Source organism: Dendrobates tinctorius, unplaced genomic scaffold, assembly GCF_039654945.1.
Source record: "Dendrobates tinctorius isolate UK_male_01 unplaced genomic scaffold, ASM3965494v1 ptg000046l, whole genome shotgun sequence".
In the NCBI taxonomy this organism is placed as follows: Eukaryota; Metazoa; Chordata; class Amphibia; order Anura; family Dendrobatidae; genus Dendrobates; species Dendrobates tinctorius.
Window position 1 is genome coordinate 28,378,754 of NW_027361714.1, and position 15,649 is coordinate 28,394,402.

The window sequence follows — 15,649 nt, forward strand, 5'->3', positions numbered from 1 at the left end:
ATCATCCCTACAAAGGAAGAATAACAAGTAATTTTGAAAGAGGAGAACCGAAAACAAACGTGTCCTCGTGATTTTTTTTCAGAACATAAAGGTCCATAAAAAAAGACTAAAAAACATGACCATGTGAACAGGTCCACAGATTATGAGTAAGTGTTCTATCCATGAAAAAAAAAGATAAAACATGAAGACGAAAATGGATGAGGTCTAAAATTGCATTCAGCGCTGTTCTTCCCATCAAAAAGACAACCCTCATAAAAGACAATAAGGGCCTGGGCACCAGTAATATGTATTGTACCAAGGATCCAGTACTCAGGATTTTCTATGTAAGGAGAAATTAAGACATACGTGTAAGCAGTTTTTCATTTCTTGGATTATTGTGATCAGCAAACCATTTTGGTCAGATAATTCATAGTAACATAGTTCGCAAGACCGAAAAAAGACATTTGTCCATCCAGTTCAGCCTATATTCCATCAGTATAAATCCCCAGATCTACGTCCTTCTAAAGAATCTAATAACAGTAAGATACAACTCAATTAAGTGCATCTATTTTTGTGTAAGATATATTTTTTCATCAGTTTGGGTTATATTACCTGAGATGTTGGTGGTGACATTAATGGCTGTTGCTGGTCCAAATCCCTTTACTGTACTAGCTCTTATGAGAAACTGGTATGTAGTTCCTGGGTGCAGCTGAGAGAAGACATGGTGGGTGCTATTCCATAGTTTGGTCACAGTCTGAGGAGGACCAGCCACGGGAACTGCAGGGTCAAATGACCGGATACTGTTGTATTTCACCTGTGAAAATATAAAGAAGTGTACAAAAAAAGTTAGGATAGCGCACCTTTCATACGCCAATATTTTATATTAAAGGTCTATAGGGAGATTATAGGCAAGATTAAGGCTGAGTTCACACGTTGCATTTTTTTTCGTGTTTCCGCGGCGGTTTTAACCGCGCGATTTTGCCGCGAAAAATAAGCATTCCATGCATTCCCATGGGATTCCGCAATGCTGTGCTAATGCTGCGGTTTTTACCGCGGCGGAATCTCTTTGCGGTAAAAAACGCAGCATGCTCATTAATTTGCGGAATAGCGGCGATTCCGCCCACATAGGAATGCATTGTTCCCCTTACTTCCCGCATGTGGTTGTGCCCACCATGCGAGAAGTAAGCAGAATTGCGGATGGTACCCTCGGTCCGGAGGAGAGGAGACTGTCCTCTGGGCTTTGGGTACCATATCCCTGTAAAAAATAGAATTTAAAATAAAAAATATTGTTATTCTTACCTTCCGATGTCCCGCGCTGCCTTCCCGCCTCTCTCCACGCTCTCTTTCCCAGTAATCCTTTGCGAAAATGCCCGCAATGGCGTCCGTTATCGCGGGATCGCGAAGTCTCGCGGTCATCGCGAATTACCGCGAGATGTCGCGATCCAGCGAGAACGTACGTCATCGTGGGCATTTTCGCAAAGGATTACTGGGAACGGCTGCGCGGGACGTCGGAAGGTAAGAATAACACCATTTTTTATTTTATTTTACATTTTATCTTTTACTACTGATGCTTCATAGGCAGCCTCAGTAGTAAAAAGTTGGTCACACTCGTCAAACACTATGTTTGACGAGTGTGACCAACCTGTCAATCAGATCGCTTGGAAAACGATAGCATTTTGCAAGCTAATTACGCTTGCAAAATGCTAGTTTTTCCGCGGGAAAATCGCGGGAATTTAAAATGCGATTTTCCCGCGGAATGGAATTCCGGAATTCTCACGGTAATTTCCGCTAGAGTTCCGGTACGGGTGAACTTAGCCTAAAGGTGTCGCACACTTCAAGATGTAGCTGGCTTCTCCCCTTTTTTCCTTGATGTTGGTTTGTGGCTGACCACCACTGTTGCCGTGCACGCTGGGTTACGTTCGCCATTTTTTCTCTGTTCACTGTGATGGATCTAGGCTGCTGTGCACACACAGCAGCCCTGCCCTGCCCCAAGCTCTATTTAATTGTGCACCTGTGTCACCCTTCATCTGTGTTTGCTGGTCAGGTGAGTGTGGAGGTTAAACCTGAGATGTCTATATCCAGACCTGGTTGGCCTTTATTTGCGCTCACTTCTTCTGGCTCCATGGGAGTGATTCAGTAATGTTTCAGGTACAGATTGCATTCAATATGGTCTTGCTTTTAATGCATTTAGGAGACTGTAATGGCTCAGCGAATATAAAAAACGTAGAGTAGGACTGCCCCATATAAGATTGTCTTGGCGTGGCGGGGTGGCTCAAATGACTGATCAATTTTTTGCCAAATATCTCATTTTGAATACAGTTAGAAATTAATATGTGCATGTGCACTTTCTGTATTGCGTTCTGACCATATGCAGTGCTGGCTTCTCCCCTTTTTGTATTCTTGCAACAGTGTTATTTTTTATTTTTAAAAAAGATAGTATTGAAAAAAAAAAAAAAAAAAAAAAAACACATTGCCAACATGAAAAACACCAAAAAAGAGATTTATCAAAATGGATCACTTCCTGATAATAGCTGGCTTCCTTTTAAATGCACGTATTTGATGCTAAATATTTTTGCAATTCAACTTCATTAAAAATGTTAAATTGGTTGACTTTTACAGGCTCTTTTTTGCCTGCAAAATCAACTTTAATGTGGTCCGTGGCCGTAAATCAGCTGAAAAACGCAGATAAAAGAGTTAGAAACTCTCCCATTGGACCATCAGAAATACTTAATTTGACCGATTATCAGTTAACCCATTCTGCAGACAGCAGCGCAGAGGCTGTAGAATGCAAACTATGCAAAATTTTAACAAATCCAAATTAGGAAAAACTATTGTTAACCAAAAATACATGCAGTTAAAAAAAAAAATTGTCCCTAAAGGGATAATCCGTTTAATGTTATAAGGATCATAATCTGTACATTCATTGTTTCATCATATCATGTAACTTATTAGGAAAATGTACAATGATCAGCACAGACGGCGCTGCACCTGTCCAAGGGCTTCACTATCCTCATCACTACTCTGCCCTTCATGATGGTCCAATAACCTCAAGCTGCTAGGAACTTGCAAACAACAATCTGTAGAACCAGACATGATTAATTACGGCCATTATTTTAAGACAACTTTGTAGCAGATGAATGTGGTGGTACCTCATATTGAGTGATAATGCCATTTGGCTCAGTTGGCTCCTTCCAATTCAGGAAGATCTTGTCTTCAAATGGCGTGCCCTTCAGCGAACTGAACGGGATAAGTCCAGGTACTGGAAAAAAAACAAAATGACAATTATCGCATTACTTGTTTTTGTTCCATTATAGTGACATTTCCTCTTCCCCCTCTCTCTGCTTTGCATGACACTTTACTCTATACTTTCTGCACAGTCACCACTTTCCTTTCTAGCTAGTGCAATAAAAAAAATTAAAAAAAAGTAATTCTATAATCCACTAGGAACAACATCTAAGTAGCGAGGCGATAGAATGAGCACAGAGATCTGAGAAGGGCACTTTATGGGATCGTCATCTACTTTTCATACTAGACACTAGGGTGACCGGATCTCATATGGGGGGGAAAAAATGTCAAGAATCTTGTTCGTCTGGACCCCACAAAACGATTCCCCTTTCCAGATATTGAGATAGCCAAAATTTGAGCGCGATCAAACGACGTTAACCCGTGCCGCTCGTCGCTCAAAGTTTGAAAAAATCAAAATTGAGGTATTTTAAGATTTAGGTATTTTGCATAGTCTGTTAGACTATAAAGAATGTGACAACAACATTGCAGAAATAGCCCTGACCAAATTTTCGAACCATTTGTGGTATTTGAATGCAGAGTTGGTGGGATTATCGTTTTTTGATCCCACCATTACAGACAATGAAAAGTTGTTAATGGCTAATAAATTGCTCAGTAGCACAGATGAACCATCAGAGCACGCTAACCTACATGAGTTGATAATTTTACATAGTTATCTAATCTATTCTAGAGCTTTTATTAAAGTAGTTTTTGAAACGTTAGAATATAATGCTCGGCATTTGCTTACAACTTGCAGGACATATTGCTTTTGTTCTTCATCTTTTGTCAGAAGGTCATTAAAGTCGGTTACTTCCTACCTCTTTTAATTTTTCTTTCCTAACTTTTGGATTTACAACCCTAGCGTGCTCTGATGGTTCATCTGTGCTACTGAGCAATTTATTAGCCATTAACAACTTTTCATTGTCTGTAATGGTGGGATCAAAAAACGATAATCCCACCAACTCTGCATTCAAATACCACAAATGGTTCGAAAATTTGGTCAGGGCTATTTCTGCAATGTTGTTGTCACATTCTTTATAGTCTAACAGACTATGCAAAATACCTAAATCTTAAAATACCTCAATTTGGATTTTTTCAAACTTTGAGCGACGAGCGGCACGGGTTAACATCGTTTGATCGAGCTCAAATTTTGGCTATCTCAATATCTGGAAAGGGGAATCGTTTTGTCGGGTCCAGACGGACAAAATTCCGACATCGATTTTTTGCGGTCACCCTACTAGACACACACAGATCTAATCTAGGGAGTCAATAACAGTAAAGCTGGGATGTAATGCTGGGATGTACTATTAACCTTGCAATATTATATGTAATTTGGATTAAACTCAAAAATGTATATGCAAAGCACTTTGTGCCAATTCTGTTTCTATGTTGTCAATAATTTTCTAGCCATTTCTGCATAAAGTGTAAGACTAGGGAACAAGTGGTTTAACGTTTTCAATGGGTCCCCATTCCATTAATGACGACATTTAATTATACACATCTTCTCCTGACAACACTACACACTAATACAAGATTGTCTGCCATCTCTAGAATCATGTCTTCCCTTTCCTAAATGCAGCATCGGGGCTGATATTTTTTCCAGCCTCTACACCGATACCTCTACCCTGTGCCAGTCACAGCCTCGGTTGCCCATCTACTACAGAATACAATCCAAGCTTATCAGTGTCACCCACAAAGCTCCTCACCTCTGTCTACCACCTAATCAGTGCTCTCCATTCTAATAATGATCTAAGGCTAACCTTCTATAATCCAAAACGGCCACTCCTGTCTCCAAAATTTTTCTTGTACTGTACCAATTTTCTGGAATCCATTACAAAAGTCAATTAGCTTTATTCCCAAGGTCCACAGTCTTTAGTGAATCATAAAAAACATTTTTAGGCAGGCCTATCGCATCAACACACTAATCTCAGTTCCTCCTTATTAAAATTTCTCATAATCTGGTCCATCTTTTCACACACAATCTTTATTCAATAGCACTTGCTAACTGTTAGTGGGAAGAGAGGAGGAGTACTGAGAGTTTGGGAAGATGTTTAGTTCACTTAGGGCAATTCTTGTGAATTATATATGAGCCTGTTCTACCGCCAAATTGGTTTAAAGATGAAAACAGTTGAACTTAACCAATTTTGTGGTGATTAAAACAAATAAAATGCTTAAAGTGAACCTGTCAACAGGACTCTGCAAAGTAACCTACACACAGTGTCAGGTCGGCGCCGTTATACTGATTAAAATGACAGCTTGGTTGATAAAATCCATCTTGTGGATGTTCTTTAATCTTTATTTTCAGTTTTGTGTTAATGAGATTCTCGTGCCCTAAGGTGGGGTTCATGTATGTGGTGCTCGGATTAGGTATTCATAATGCAGACTGCTGACAGATCACTGATCCCGCAGAGACTCGCCCCCTAGTTTGCATAATGAATATCATTACATTCTGAATTAAAAAAAAATAAATAAAAATACTTCTGCAGACAGTGCCAGCTGTGGCACCTGCTTTGCAGCAAAACCGCATGTTGTGTGTGCCAACAATACTTTTTTTTTCAGGTTATTCATCTAGAGGGAGAAAAATAATTTGAAAATGGCGCCGGCGCAGTAGCTGAAGGCTCAATAGACTAAATTGAAGAAAATCAATTTGAAAATGGCGTCCATGCAATAGTTGATATCGGTATCTGCTGTTATCTGATAGCTGCTACTGCTCATGCGCCAGTGGCGCCACCTTACTGGAGAAGAAAAAATTCCTCCTCTAAGATGGCGCCACCCATGCCTGCTTAGAATATAACTATAATAAAAGAGACTGGCCTCTTCGACATTCCCTTCAGCCAGGGAGTGAAAATGTCCTACATCCAACACTTGTTAACCCACAAGATTTTGTTAGGCCAGGGTGACATTGCATTAAAGCAGTCCGTTCAACGCATAGCGTTGACAGGCTGCGTTAACGCTATAGCATAACGTGATCGCGTTATGCTATACCGCTAGTGGTGGGCTGACTGAGCCTCAGACACTGCAGCCCGTGTCCGAGGCTCTGTCACTGAATGACGGCCAAATATGGCATGCGTTGGCAATGCGCCCGACAATGGGGGTTAATGGCAGCGTTAACGGACTGCCTGAACGCAATGTGACCCCAGCCTTACCTCCATTGCATATCAAGTTAGGCCCAATGAAGAACTTTATAAAGGCAGGGGATAAAAATGCAAAAGCATTCAAGTATATCATTGATAAATTTCAAAGGTTGAGTGAAGCAAAGATAAAGGAAGGAGTCTTTATTGGACCTCAAATTTGTAAGTTTCTTCAGATTCTCGGTTTGTTGCAGGGCAAGGCAAAAACAACTAATTGTTGGGGAAACTCAAGAGCAGATAACTATGATGATTTGGTGGAAAATCTCCTCAAAACATATAAGGATCTTGGCTGTAACATGTCCTTAAAGATTAATTTATTGCATTTGCAGCTAGACTTATTTCCCATCAAGCTGTGGAGCAGTGAGCGAAGAGCACGGGAGAGATTTCACAAAGATATTGCAGCTGTGGAGAAACAATATCAAGGAGAATGGAATCCATTAATGTTTTCAGATTACGGTTTGACAATTCTATGGGATGATTTGATGCAGGAGTACAAGAAACAAGCAAAAAAAAAGTTGCCACTCAATGAGGACCAAGTTTTGTAGTGCAAACTCTAACGTTATAATTTGCAATAGTAATTGATCATTTGCAAAGGTGTTTAAACGTGTTTTAGTTATTTGAATTGTTGCTAACTTTCCTATAAATAAATATCTTACAATTAGGCTAACACAATATTCTGCATCTTTATATTTGCAAAAATAATAATGTTTCAAAGTACTGAAACTTTTATGCCCTAGTGTAGTAGTAAAAGGAAAACTCTGATACAGGAACAAGAGCCAACTAAGAATTTTCATTGTCAGGTTTGAATTCAGGAGGTTAAAATCATTAAGAAATGGCTCATTTAAGGTTATGGTCAATGACTTTACTACTGTAACTAAAAAGTGGTCAAAACTGGAAGTAAGGGTGGTTTCATATTAGCATTTAAGGCCGAGGCGTCAGCCTGCGCATGGCCGCCGCTAAACCCCGCCCCCTGCTGCGCCTCCGCTGGTAGCTCCGCCTACGGGCGCATGAAGCTGCATGCGTCCTGCGTCCCCTATCTTTAGCACTGGGGACGCAGGTCGTGCGCAGGTATGCATATGCGTCCTTTATACGGTGTGCCGAGCGCACCAAATTGCAACAGGTTACTTTTGGCGCTGGTCGGCGCACCCGTCAAAAGGACGCATGCGCCGCCAAACGCATACCTGCGCACGGCCTGCGTACCGAGTGCTAAATATAGGGGACGCAGGACGCATGCAGCGTCACGCGCCCGTAGGCGGAGCTACCAGAGGAGGCAGCAGGGGGCGGGGCTTAGCCACGGCCGTGCGCAGGCCGACGCTGCGGCCTGAAACGCTAATGTGAAACCACCCTAAGACAGTTGGTGGAATGGCGTGCATGAAATGGCCCATCTACCAGCAGGCTATGATTATAACTATCAATATAGGATACATTAGTATACCCATTATATGCAGTAGTGATGAGCAAACGTGCTGGGATAAGGTGTTCTCGAGCATGCTCGTGTACTAACAGAGTGTCTTCGACGTGCGCATGTCTCACGTCTGTTAAGACAGCCGCAACACATGCAGGGATTGCCTGTTTGTTAGGCACGTTTGCTCATCACTAATGATAACCAGTCAAGAATGATGTAAGGTAACTGTAGCCATAAATAGTGAACATTAAGGACATCCATATTAAAAATAAAAGATGTGGGCAATAGGACATACACAAGAAAAGAAACCCTGCAGCTTTCTCAATTAGATTAGCGCTTCAGTCTATATGTCGGGATCTAATTTCTAGCTTGGTTAATAGGTTGGTAAATCTGGAGTTTGTCTTCAACACATTATGTCTTAGAAATACGAAAGGTGACAGAAGACATGAAAGCATTCCTAAATCAGGGGAGGGCACGTGACATGTCGTTTTCTTTGGATAGATGAGCTGTCAGCTGAATCTTCGGGTAAAGAGCAGAAAGGCATTGCCTTGTCCTTCCACTGTCTGACAAGTGAGCGCAGAGCAGTAGGGGCCAGAGCACGTTGACAGGTTGTACGTGTCATATGTTGAATTAAATTATCTAGCCATGGGCTCTTCTGTCTTATGGGTCTCTATCACTAATTTTCAAAAAGGAATGGTAAACACCCAATGTACAAGAGCTTTTCCACAACTTACCAGTCCAGTGCGAGAACAAGGACATACATATATTTATTGTGAATTTCAATTTATTAAGTATTATAAGTATTTCCCAATTCTTTCTCCTTCACACAATGCTTAATGGGAATGTGTCCCTCAATTTGAGTGTTTTGATCTATTAATATGGGCATACAGGTTGTAGATTGCTGAAACAAGTCATACCTGTATGCCTTCTGGATGATGGCTTGTTCAGTGCTAATCTTTTATCCCTTTATATTAATTAGATCTTCCAGGCTATGGGTTATATACTGCCTGGAAGATAATTCCACCTCCTCACTTCATTATACCAGATTATTCCTCCTCTCTTTTCAGTGTGCCTTTGACATCTTAAGTGAGAGAGCTGCCTGGCATGACTATTAAGGTACTGTCACACTTAGCGATGTACCAGTGATCCCGACCAGCGATATGACGCGGTCAGGATCGCTGGTACATCGCTAAGTGGTCGCTAGTGAGCTGCCACACAGGCAGATCTCACCAGCGACATCGCTGGGGTCGGGGGTCGCTACTTACCTGTCACACCAGGCGATCCTGCGTCCTCCCGCCCGGCTCCACGCGTCGCTCGTCCTCACAGCAGGAAGCGCCGCAGGAAGCTGACGACGAGAAACAGTCCTGAACGTTCTCGCGCGATCAGCGATTACCAGCGGGGGAGCGGGTCATAGGTAAGTATCACACACAGAGATATCGCTAGCAATATCGCTGCTACGTCACTAGTTATAGCGATATTGCTAGCGATATCTCTTAGTGTGACATACCCTTTAAACTGGGTCATCGGGAATGACATGCTTACTATGCAGCACAGGAAAAAAAGTTGGGAGTGCACCTTTTCTGTGTGCCGAAGAACATTGGGACTAGAAGTTACAGTGACACTCTGGCGCCCGCACACAACAAAATTGTAGTCAATGCTCCCAGAAAAATGGAACAGGGCAGAGGCTAGAGCAGGCATAATGCGCAGGCATTCCGGCAGCGCACCTGACGTGAAAGGAACACTGAAGACAGCGGAGGAGAAATCTGGTATAATGGAGGGAGGAGGCAGTCTCATCTTCCAGGCAGTGTACAGTTGGAAGATCTAATTAACATAAAAGCGATAAAAAATGATTTTTACTGAACAATCCATCATCCAGGAGGCATGCATGTATGGCTAGTTTCAGCTGTCTACAACCTGTATGCCCATATTAATAGTTCAAAACGCTCATATGGGGGGAAAGAGATTCCCTTTAAGGTTGGACTTGCATCAGTTATAATGTACAAGTGCAAGTGCATACATTTAGGCCATTTCTTTAAAATAATAAAATGAGGTAGCTTATTCTGCCCCAGAGCGGGCACCGAAGCGAGCATTTTTTAACGTGTGAAGCAGGCATTGTGCGAATTTTCCCAAGGGTGGACATTTCAGGAGATAAAACACAACCACTGCTCTTAAAAGACAAGTGATGTCTCACAGAGCATGGACTGTAGCATATTATCTTGACATCTGGTTTTCTAGAATAGATTTGCATTGTAAATACTATTGCTCAGGTTTACACCTACTTTGAAGTTCTTCTATTAATACAATATTGAATAATCAGATTTTATCAGTGTATTCTAACGACACACTTACCATCTTCATCTGTTTGGATAATGGTCTCTTCACTTTCCTTGCGACCCTCCGGATTTGTTAAGATCATTTTTAAGCTAACATTGGTATAAGGAGGAAGGTGGTCCACCACATGTTGAGGAGCTTTAGGATCCATATCCAAGCAATCAGCTTTGTTAAATCCATGGCCTTTGTAGTAGTGATAGCAAATAGTGACATTGAAGGTATGACAACGAGTAATATTATAGCCCAACGACTCCCAATCAACAGCAATCCGTCTGGACTGAATTTCTGCAATCTTCAAGGTTTTAGGTGTTCGCATTGGTTCTAGAAAAAAAAACAAAACAAAAAAAAACAAAAAACACATTTCAATAGGGATATGCATACAGAGCCTTAACTTTGTACTGTAGAAGGACGCTGTCCTAATCTGTCCTGCAGCAGTGGAAGAGATCTTCATTAAAGGGAATCTGTCAGCAAGTTTTGCTATGTAATCTGAGAGCAGCATGGTGTCAGGACAAAGACCCTGATTAAAGTAATCTATCACTTACAAGACTTCTTGGTGCAGTTTTCATAGAATCCCTGTTTTCTCTGTTGTAGCTATAGCAATGCTATGAATTCTGAGCTGTGTTTAACCTTGCCCACACCCCTGATTGGCAGCTTCCTGAGGTCACAGTGCATAGTCATAAAGCTGCTGATCAGTGGTGGCAGCAGGGTTACACAGGTTGGCCTGACTGGTCTGCACATGAGACCTAGTCATGCAGTGACAATTTCCTGCTGATAAAACACAGACTATATTGAAACTACAACACATTCTAATAAGTGGCACACCTGGAATGAGGGCATCTTTCCCTATATTAGGCTGAGTGCAGACGGGGTTTTGAGCCCTGCGGATTTTTCCGTGCAGAATGGAAGAAAACCGCAGGTCAAATGACCTGCATTTTTCCTGCGGATTTCTTCCATTTTTCACGCAGTTTTCATGCGGTTTTTGTGCGGTTTTCTATTGCGGTCTTCCCCCTGCGGATTTGGTAACAGGGGAGATAGAAAACCGCACAAAAGAAGCAACATGCTGCGGATTTTGTACCGCAGGAAAACCGCGTGGAAAAATCCGCAGCGTCTGCACAGCGTTTTTTTTTTTCCATTCATTTTAAAGGTACTGTACATCACAATGCGGATATGCAACGTTTCTGCGCGGTAAAATCCGCTGCGGAAACGCTGCAAATCTGCATCGTGTGCACATGGCCTTATGCAGCTCTCAGGTTAAATAGCAAAATCCTGTTTACAGATTCTCTTTAAATACTCTTCCTCTTGCTGATTATGTCTTGGGCTGTAATAGAATGCAGTCAAGGAAACAACAGAAATTATCAGGTTATTGGGACTGTTCTTGTGGTCCATTTTTTTAGGTAGTCACAAATAATGACCATCATTACATTTAGGTTTATAAAAGAAAATGCATTTAAAGGGGAATTCTCAAGTTGTCTCTTGCGCAAGAGCCATGCACTCATTAATCCCTTCTGTCTGGCAGGATAGGCGCTCCTCCTTGACTAGCAGTTCTGGTGAGCAACAGAACTGTAGTATTAGTAGAATTATAAAGCTCAGCAAAAGGTCTGCTGTAATACAGTCATCCATCAGTGGCTTGTTCTGCAGTGTACAAACTTGCATGTAGAGATACCTGGGCACTTGAACAAGCACTCATCTTTGGATGGAGTGAAAACCTTGACTAGGAGACCTGCTCTAAAGGGCCCGTTACACTAAGCGATATCGCTAGCAATATCGTTATAACGTCACTAGTTTTGTGACGCAGCAGCGATATCGCTATACCTCCGACCGGCTCCCCCGCTGGTTATTGTTGATTGCGCGAGAACGTCCTGGGCCGTTTCTCATCGGCCACTTCCTGCTAGGCTTCCTGCTGTGGAGACAAGCGACGCGGGCGGGAGGACGTCAGGATCGCCTCGTCTGACAGGTAAGTAGCGACCCCCGACCCGCTGCTATGTCGCTGGTGAGATCTGCCTGTTTGGCAGCTCACTAGCAACCACTTAGCGATGCACCAGCGATCCTGACCGCGTCATATCGTGGTCGGGATCGCTGGTGCATCGCTAACTGTAACGGTACCCTAAGGGGCCCGATACACTAAGCGATATCGCTAGCAATATCGCTATAACGTCACTAGTTTTGTGACGCAGCAGCGATATTGCTAGCGATATCGCTATGTGTGATACTTACCTCCGAGCGGTTCCCCCGCTGGTTATCGTTGATCGCGCGAGAACGTCCTGGGCCGTTTCTCATCGGCCACTTCCTGCTGGGCTTCCTGCTGTGGCGATGAGCGACGCGTGGACGTCAGGATGGCCTCGTCTGACAGGTAAGTAGAGACCCCCGACCTGCTGCTATGTCGCTGGTGAGATCTGCCTCTTTGGCAGCTCACTAGCAACCACTTAGCGATGCACCAGCGATCCTGACCGCGTCATATCGTGGTCGGGATCGCTGGTGCATCGCTAAGTGTAACGGTACCCTAAAAGCTAAAGATGGTGGGGGATAGTGATTTAGCAAGATATATATATATATATATATATATATACACACACACACACACACAGCAGCTAGTCAGGAGCTGGTTGATGTATAGAAACCAATGGGCTGGAGAAAGCTGACTAGTTAATAAACACTTTGCCTACTGTAAACAATCAGCTAGGGTACAGGCAAGCACCAGTGGCCTAGCTCCATGGAAACCAGCTGTACATTATGAAAGATAAATGCTCTTACTGCAGAAGAATTACAGCACATAGAACAAGAAAGTCAGTGGCAATCTTATTTTCATGCTATCTGAAAGAAATTTAGTTATTTGTGAATACCGCTCTAAATAATTCCATTTTCTAAACATTCTCCTTAAAAAAGTTTAAAGTTTTAAAGTTATATCCGATCCAAAAGTTAAGGTGGATCGAGGGAAACTTTTAAACTTGAGAACACTCCTTTAAAGCTGGTCTAAAATTCCAAACCAGCCTTAATTTTAATGCCAAATGCAGAATATTGATAAGTAGGGCACCATTATCTGAAAAATCTAAAATTTTCTTTTGTAAGTTAACTTATTTCACTGCTTCCACAGTACTAATATACATTTGATCTGAGCGGATATGCTATAGTAGTTTAGAACAACTAGCCTGCAGCAGAATCATTGAAAATCATTACCTACTTTACACCAATATACACACTAGGCACAATAAAAGTAAATGAACTTTAAATTTTCCGTCACGCTGAGAAAAAGCACAAAGCTTTCAGCAGGTGAGGACCAATAAAAGACAGCTGCCGGCCGACAAGATGCCCCCCTGAAGGTGGAACACCACTGCTGTTTTGTCTCATTCCCTGCCGCTCAGAGATGTTCCCTGTGGGTTCTTAATCAATGTTTAAGATTCAACAACATTAAAGCGGAAATGTTAATTAATAGCATGATCCATTTTAATAGTGCTTGGAGCAGATGCATGGGGCTGGGATGACAAGACCATGCAGCTGTCGCTTTTAATTTTTTTATTTTTGTTTTAAGAAGTAAATTAGCTGATATATCTTACTAGAAAAGCATCAATACCCCAGAATTGTGAACCTACTTGCATGCCGATTCAGTCTGCTAATTGATCTAATTGCTCAGTTATAGTAGCAGTCCCGAGGATCACCAAGATTTGAATAGTCATTTACAGTAGTGTTGATTATAGCCGAGATTACCGCAGAAAATGGGCAAAGAAATGGTACGAATCTAGAATGCCAAAGTGAGCGTCAGCACAAACTGACTGTCCAAACCTTGCATGGGACATAGCCCTAATAAAAAATGATCCTTTAGAGTCCAACTGGGTTTTGCAGCATTCCTTATTCAGATATGCTAATATGGTGCGCAATGCACCCTTGGTGGGTCAGAGTGGTTCACTTCATCATTCCACCTACTTGTTAAACATTTATCTACCATGGAAGAAGGAGGCACTGATACATGTTAAGTGTACATGTATAACTAGTAGGTGGGAAGGTGAACGGAACCTCATGATCATGCCGTAGGTGCGACAGGCACCTTATTAGTTCACTTGGAAATGCAGCGTTTAAAACAATAAAAAGGAATATTTCTTTATAGGGTTGTGCTCCATAAATGGTGTGATATTTAGTTTGGACACACGTATCTTGTGCTGACAAACTCACTTTAACAGTTCGGCATACATATAGTCCTCGCTTATCATTTAATGGATGTTCGCGCCTTGCCTTTCTATCAGATATGGCGGATTCTTCAGCATCAAGGCAAGTGTTGGGATCGCAAAAAGCCAGGCATGCTAAGTGTGGTTGCCCCGACCATCCCGGTAACCCAATTCTAACACTATATTCATCAATGATGTTTCAATGAATGGCATTTTTCACGCATCAATCACAACATTGATAAATTATAAGATTATATATATATATATATATATATAATCATTTATTGTTTAGCTGAAAGGTGTGTGTGTTGGGAGGGGGAGTCTAAGTCTCAAACCAAGCGACAGGGAGAAGGTACAGTAGTAATTAGACTATGTTCTCCCCGTGTTTGCGTGGGTTTCCTCCCACATTCCAAAGACATACTGATAGGGAATTTAGATTGTGAGCCTCATCAGGGACAGTGATGATAATGTGTTCAAACTATAAAGCACTGAGGAATATGTTATCTCTATATAAAAATAAAGATTATTTATTAAAGACTGTAACCTGCTCTCCCCCTACAACTGAAGAGAATAAGATGGAAGCCTTGCACCAGCAAGCTATTAAGATGGGAGGACAGTCAAGCTGACTGTGAACTGTTGTCCCCCTGCAGGTGAAGCCGGGGAGTATGAGATTGAGCTAAATTTGTGACAGGGGGGGGGAAGAGCAGCAATGAAGGCTTGTACTGACTGTCCTAACTGCAGCTGACAAGAGTAGTTGAACAAAGCGGTACTGTTCCTCCTGATTCTATTAGAGTCTAAGGCTATGTGCACACGGTGCAGAATCACCTGCGGGTTTTTCCGCGCAGAACCGCAGGTAAAACCACAGGTAAAGTGACCTGCGGTTTTCCTGCGGTTTGGTCTGCGGTTTTGCCTTGCGTTTTCACACCTCTACTATGTTAAAGGTGTGAAACCGCTGCGGAAACCGCCCAAACAATTGACATGCTGCGGTTTGTAAACCGCAGCAAAACCGCACCGTCAGCACAGCGTTTTTGAAAACCCCATAGGGTTTCATTGTACTGCACTTGGTCTGCGGAACTGCTGCGTTTCCGCAGGGCCAAAACCGCTGTGGAAACGCAGCAGAATCCGCAACGTGTGCACATAGCCTAAGGGGTAACATTTCTTCTTATGGAGAGTGACATGCCAGGGTGAGGCTATGTGCACACAGTGCGGATCCTCCTGCGGATTTTACTAAATCCGCAGGTCAAATTACCTGCATTTTTCCTGCGGATTTCTTCCTTTTTTTTGTGGTTTTCCTGCCGTCTTTGTGCGGTTTTCCACCTGCGGATTTGTAGAATGGAGCAACTGCAGCAAAACCGCACAAAAGT

General features: G+C 42.4%; 1 protein-coding gene across 13 annotated transcripts in view; it reads right to left on the reverse strand.

Annotated features, from left to right (window-relative positions):
- Positions 1 to 15,649, reverse strand: part of PTPRK (protein tyrosine phosphatase receptor type K) — a 445,942-nt gene that overhangs the window by 146,518 nt on the left and 283,775 nt on the right. For all 13 annotated transcript variants that reach the window (XM_073575792.1, XM_073575782.1, XM_073575786.1 and 10 more), the window contains exons 8-10: positions 10,147 to 10,449; positions 3,129 to 3,238; positions 592 to 793 (exon numbers count right to left, since the gene is read on the reverse strand). In XM_073575792.1, the coding sequence (XP_073431893.1) occupies positions 592 to 793; positions 3,129 to 3,238; positions 10,147 to 10,449 (615 nt within the window). The remainder of the gene's footprint in view (positions 1 to 591; positions 794 to 3,128; positions 3,239 to 10,146; positions 10,450 to 15,649) is intronic.